The sequence below is a fragment of the Aptenodytes forsteri genome, unplaced genomic scaffold, assembly GCF_000699145.1.
Source record: "Aptenodytes forsteri isolate BGI_AS27 unplaced genomic scaffold, ASM69914v1 Scaffold114, whole genome shotgun sequence".
Lineage (NCBI taxonomy): Eukaryota > Metazoa > Chordata > Aves > Sphenisciformes > Spheniscidae > Aptenodytes > Aptenodytes forsteri.
Window position 1 is genome coordinate 2,817,368 of NW_008795364.1, and position 6,673 is coordinate 2,824,040.

A 6,673-nucleotide genomic window follows, 5' to 3' on the forward strand; every position below is an offset into this window, starting at 1 on the left:
GAAGAAACATGGACTTTCCATTGCATTCACAGCTGACTCCCACACACAACTGCTTATCCATCACCAACTCTGACTACATTTTGAGTCGGATATGACAAAACAATGCCACAGAAAACAAGTACAGCAGAGGACCATGTCGCTAACAACTGGCAAAATTGCTGTGCTTGAGTCATGTTCCTGAAGATGCTGCAAGAGCAAACTAAGAATCCCTACTGCCTGCACAATCTTCCTTTCTACATACCCTCTCCTCATTTATTGTTCTTTCTTCAAAAAGCTCAAAACTACAGTTTCGAGGTGAACAAATAAACATCCTTGGGGACCAGCCACCTAGCACTCTGGCAATTCTCAGGTGTGCTTTCGGTGTAAGGAAGAGAAAAGAGCTAGTATGCATCAAAAAATGCATGGATTTTATTTATGGACCCCTCATACATTTGGGGAAACTGTGGCTACTGAAGTAATTGATGTTTTTGACAACATAACTGACAGCTAGCATGTAGAAGACATGGCTGATGGCTGTGTAGTAACAATTCTAATAGTAGACTTTTCCTAGAACGTAGTAACAATTCTAATAGTAGACTTTTCCATCCCACTCTGCCTGCTCATTGATCAGCAGGAGTTTGGGGGTAAGCACACTCCAGAAGACAAGAAGTACCCTCTGTACTGAAGGATCACACTGACACGCAAGTTAACCTGAGGTGCTCTACATGATAGGAGAGTAATGTTGTGTAGCTGGACAACCTATCGTGTTATGCGGATCCAACTGATAAGAGCCAAGCAAGCTAAGCCCTACAGTGTGGATTTGTACTTGAACTTGTACAAGTACAAACCAGGTTGTACAAGTACATTGCTCAGCAAATGTGAATAGTATAGTATATAGACATAATCTAGAGCACTACTCCACCATCCTCCTGCTCAAAGCAGGGTCACATATGAGGTCAGATCAGGGTGGTCAGGGCTTTATCCAGCCAAGTCTTGAAAATGTCCAGGGATGGAGACTGCACAACCTTTCTGGGCAACCTGTTCCATTGTCTGACTGTCCTTGTGGTGAAAAAACTTCTTCTTTATATCTAGTTGGAACCTCCCATTTCAGTTTATGACCATTGCTTGTCAGCCTCTCATCATGCATGTCCATGAATGGCTCCGTTTTCTGAGTAACCTCCTCATAGATATTGGAAAGCTGCCATTAGGTTGCCCCAAAGCCTTCACTTCTCCAGGTTAAAAAAGCCCAGTTTCCTCTGTCTCTCCTGGGTTCTGTGCTCCAACCATCTGACCATCTTGGTGGCCTTCTGCTGGACTTGCTGAAGCTTATAAATATTTTTCCTATAGTAGGGGAGATGAAAACTGAATGCACTATTCCAGATGTGGTTTAATGAGTGCTGAGTAAAGGTGAATAAGCGCTTCTCTCAACCCTCTGGCTATGCTTGTGGTAGTACAGCACAGTATGCTGGCAGCCACCATCTCCAAAACCATGAGCTGAGTGCACAGTAACAAAAATACAGTGTCTACTTCCTACAGCTGAATGGTTTCTGGGACATCGTGTCCTCTACTGGATCACAAAGGTGAATCAGCCCATTTCATTTAATTTAAAGTCAAATTTAACTTTGCATTTTCAGAAATTTCAAGGTTCCTCACACAGTATATCACTACATTGCAGAGTTTTCCTTTTCTCTGCAAGGATAACATTATTTATTGTTAGGAATGTGCTTTATTACTTTTATGCTGTGACTAAGAGCTATATACACTCTAGGACACATATTAATGATCCATTAATATATTGCTCAGCTGTTTAAAATTACTCAGCCTAATATTTCATGCCTTTCTACACACCTGAGTTAATACATACCCTGGAGTGCTTTCTTGCCTAGTTACAGCACTCTCTCTACTAAGGAAAACTGGGACTTGATTGCATCCATATATTAATCATAGAGTATGTTTACATAGTATGACTTCACTTGATAGCGTAATGATGAAGAAGCCGGATGTACGTAGCTGTCTGGCTGAATGCCTGACTTAGGAAAAGGGAAGGGTTTCTACAAACATCTTTACATCTCCACAGAGGGCCAAAGAAATCACAGAAATGCTAGAGATATTTTTTTTAGATTGTGCAATCATTCTTTCTGCATAAAATATGGGAATGTCTTGCTGGATCATATATACGTATCTCAGTAAGTGGTTTTTGTTAAGCTCCTCAGTAGCAAATAATTTCTGCCTTTAATGAATTACATTAAAAGGTGAAGTGCTTAGTGGCAGGAACTCATGAAAAAGAACCATTATTCACCCCGAGGTTTTTGGCTCCAGTAGGCAGATCCTGTAAGTGACTTCAGTGGGCTTATTCCTTCCATTTAAACTTTCTTTTGTTCTCTGCCTGCAGGACTTCACACGGATTCAATGCAAATATATTTATTTATTTATTTATTTATTTATTTATAATTTCTGCCACAGATATGCCCTCTTGTTATATAGTTAGCAAATGGGGTTTAATGTTTGTGAAGAAATGACCCAGATGAATTACTATCTCTCAGGCAGGAATCATTTTACAGCTATGTTTCAGGGTCTTCTTTTTCAGTTTCTCCATTTTTCATGCCCTTATTGGGATGTGGAAGTAGGATCATTTACACAGAATTGGGTCATGAGATGAACAAGCATATTGTGAGAGATGGAAAAAATATTTTAAAGTATGAAACTTCAGAAACTGTTATATTGGATGGACTGGACTTGGAACAATAAAAAAGAACTGATATGCCAGCGTTGTATTTTTAAGGTCCAGGTAGCAACTGGTATGCTGACTAACACAAATTCTCAGACAGGAAACAAGACTAGAGAAACCTCATTTCTCCTTTAATACTATTGCATCTCCTGGGTGGGACTATTTGAGAAAGAGCTACAAAACAAAGATAAAAATGACAAAAGGCCAGCTTCATACAGAGAAAGACCTGGTCTGTTCTGATGCAAGAGCTGGTTCCAGCTCAAATCCCACATGGCTGATGAGCAATGTTTAGTAAACCAGTAAACACATAGTTTGTTTTACTGTTCTATGTAGTGGTGTAAAATAAGGGTTCCTAAATAATTCCAGTGAAGCACAGAATATTACTAAGGATAAATAAATCATCCAGTTACGTCTCTGGGCTTCAAGAGAAAATGACTTCTAAAGGTGACAGCTGTTTAGGGGGGGTGCCAGACTGCAGTGCCCTGGAGGAAACAATTAATGTTAAAAATGACTCTGAGACTAAGACGTGTTCATATTGACAAACCACGCGATGAGATACGTAGGCTCGGTGAACAGCAAAGTAGTCAGGTGGTGTATATTTTTAACATAGTCTATACCTCTTGGATTTGGCAGATAGAGTGCTGCTCTGTAGAGCAATAGCAGCCAATTCACACTGAACTACATGATCAGTGGAGTACAATGGCCAGGTTCGCTGGGGTTTTGCCCATTTTGCCTCTCTGGGCACTCTGTTAACTAACACAAACTGCCGCCTTTGCCATTCCTTTGGCCCTATGTGAAAGAGGAGAGATAGAGACTCAGTATAGACAATCTGCCTTACCTGTCTTAATGTAGATCTCATTTTAAATTTTGCCTTTTCTTGCTGGTTTCAGAGAAAATATCTAAGCCTGTGTTATCTTTTGTTATGCTACCTTTAAAATGCTTAGTGATAAAAAATCATGCTCCTGTCTTATGGCAGTTATCATGCCTCCAAGAGTACCAGGAGCTAAGCCCAGCTAGATTTTTGAAGGGCAGTCCAAGAAACAGGGTTCAATGTTCTGACAATCAGCTGGAGTGATTCAGGCAGAGAAAGAGCACACGTACAGGTTCGTGGCTTGGAACAGGTGCTTTTGAGAGAGTCCTATAGTAGAGTCAAGATGCTGTGTGCCCCAGCACCTCAGCAGAACCAAGCCTTCTGTTTGAATTAAGACTAGATAATAGAAATATTCAGATATTTGGCAAAAAAATAAATAAAATGTAAAGACGTGGACTGAGTGTTTTGGGTTTTTTTACCTTTCCCACAGTGAACCATAAGCATTGCTATTCTAGACACAGATCAGCCCTTCTAGTGCTTAATCACTTCCTAGGATTCCCTCAAGGTAACAGAACTTAAAACTTCCAATTGTTACTAGGGTTAAATTCCCCTCTTATGAAAGGTTTTATGTGGCTGTCCTTGGGTGAGGTGAAAAGAGAAACAAAAAATCTGCGACCAGCACATGAAGTGTAAGGATGCTGTACAGTCTCTTGGTGACTGCAGTCTGAAATGTAATTACATCTTTGAACTACCTATAGCTTCCCAGTCCCACGTTCCACAAAAGTATCAACCGAGTAATTTACTCACAGCCATTGTCTTACACTTGCACGGGGCTCCTTTCTCCAGGAGCAGTGGACTACCACTAACCCATGGTGGTCAGACAGAAGGGAAGCAGTGCAGAACTTTGTTCTTAGGAAATCAGAGGAAAGATGTTATTACGGTTTGAACGCAGGAATGGGTGGAAGAAAACTTGCCATCTGTCGGCAACTCCACCCCTGCGGACGTGGGTGAATTTTTTAAAGGCAGGTGAATAATGTATTAATTGTTTCTGAATGAAAGCTGAGGTTTTCAAAGCTCCACAGCAAATGAACCCTCCATTGTGAATACTTCCTGTCTGAGAGTCACTTTGAGTAAGTCTCGTGGTAAATTTCCATTCACTCTCTGGATAAGCATAGCTTTTAAAATTAGATTACTGATGTAAACATTTACGATTGCAAATTTAAAATGTGCTATAAAGATTTATGGGGAAAGTAAAATCTCTATTTTGCTGTATATTATATTATACACTATATTATACACAGATGATAAATCACTTGGTATTTAGATATATTTATTTACGGAACAAATATCTATCTCAGAGGATTTATTCTTGTTTGTAAAATGTTCTGATAATCTGGGATGAAAGATGCAGTGGAAGCAGTAATAAACATTTCTACAATCATTACTAAAATTCTCTACCAATTTCCTGCTCTTTTTCCTTTTTTTTTTTTGTTTCAACATCTAAATTTCACTGTTTGTTGCTAGATACTTTTTAATCTAGTCTTGTATGTGAGAGAAATGTTTCTTTTTCCATAGTTGCCCACAAGTTTCTCTTGCTAATGTCAGAATATATGCCTCCAGAAAATGGTATTTGAATGTTAGTTACTAGATTACCATTCATATTTCATTCTTCTAATGCTTGCATCCGTGTTAGCTCTGTCTTAATTTTACTTCACTGGCCAGTTCTACTTAATGTCAGAGTGTCCTCTGCTGTACATAGCAAAAATAGCAATGCATCACAGGTTCTTCCATTCATGATGATGAAAATGCAGTGAATTGATAGAAGATGAGACTCTGTAGGGATCTGTGCAGCTTCTCACTTAAATTTCTCTGTCAAAGCATTTTTGCAAAACGCTTTCCAGTTCTGCAAAAATCATCCATGCTACAGATGAATTTGTAAATAGAATTCACATTAAAACCTCCTAACACTCCCACCTCGCCCTCACCAATGTTTTATGTTTAAAGGGAAGATTTCACTAAGAACCGGTATTAGGAAAATTGCCTGAAAACAATCCTCTGGGACATCTTCTCTGAATGTCAGACATGAAATAGGGAGAAAACTTTGTAAAGTTTTAAAAATACTCTACAGATTTTTTTTTCATAACTAGCTTTCTGCTGTTTGGTGAGAACAAACTGGATGTGTGAAAGGTTATAGGAATACTCCGTTTTAAGGGTAGATACTTAACCATTGCCCGGATGTCCCAAGAATAAGGTATATGCATATTTTTCTAATTAATACACACATCATTTTATAGAAATATTAAAAATACTGAGAAAGACGTTAACTGCAGTCATAATTATTAGCTACAGAAACAGGATTCAGGATAGACCTGTAGGCGTTAAGGCGGATAGCTCTCTGAAAATGTCAGTTAGTTGATAATGTTTAAAATAAGAGGTGACGTCAGGTGTTTTAGAAGAGCAGCAGGAAGACTAGAAATGCTCACATTAAGACTAGAAATGCTACTCATATTCAACAGCATAGAGCACCTTCCATGCAAGGAGAACTGACTTGGATCCTTCAGCTTCAAAAATCACTGAAGATGATACAATACAAATTCTGTGAAAGAATGCAAAGAAGGTGAGCGGAGAACCATTTTTATTTACAATTTCCACAACAGTAGAAGTAGCAAGCGTCCAATAAAGCTTTAAGGGAACAGGTTTGAAACAGCGAAGAGGAAACGCTTTTGCACACCATCTTGTCATTGAACAGTGGACTGCTGACATGATACGGTCAATGCCAGAAATTAAAGAAGAGACAGCTTTTAAGAATGAGGCCAGACACATTTGTGGAGTACGTGTCCATCTGCAAATATGGAATACCACGTGCCCTGCGTCATGGTAAGTTCCTTAACCTGCTAGGTGAAAGAAACTGGTAGGCCCGGGATGCCTTGGGGCCTTATTTGTGTCTGTTTTTTTATGTTACCTCCCAGGGCAAAATGCTGATGTATCCGTTCTTTTGTAGTAACGGCCCCTCACAGTTTCTGCTCACCACTTCCGACAGCCTCCCGGAGCTCATTAGGAAGTCTCTCCAAAGACACCTGCTAAGGCACGGTTGGTGCGCAAAGACTGCTGGGAGTGTGGCCACCGGAGGCGAGCTCGGGCGGAGGGACGCCGCC

The 6,673-nt window shown here is 39.8% G+C and overlaps 1 protein-coding gene across 1 annotated transcript in view; it reads left to right on the plus strand.

Moving 5' to 3' along the window:
• The first annotated feature begins 748 nt into the window (after positions 1–748).
• The window catches only part of RPRD1A (regulation of nuclear pre-mRNA domain containing 1A), a 23,608-nt gene continuing 17,683 nt past the window's right edge, over positions 749–6,673 (plus strand). Inside the window, 2 exon segments of the mRNA XM_019472319.1 lie at positions 749–839; positions 1,375–1,386. Of these exon segments, the coding sequence (XP_019327864.1) occupies positions 749–839; positions 1,375–1,386 (103 nt within the window).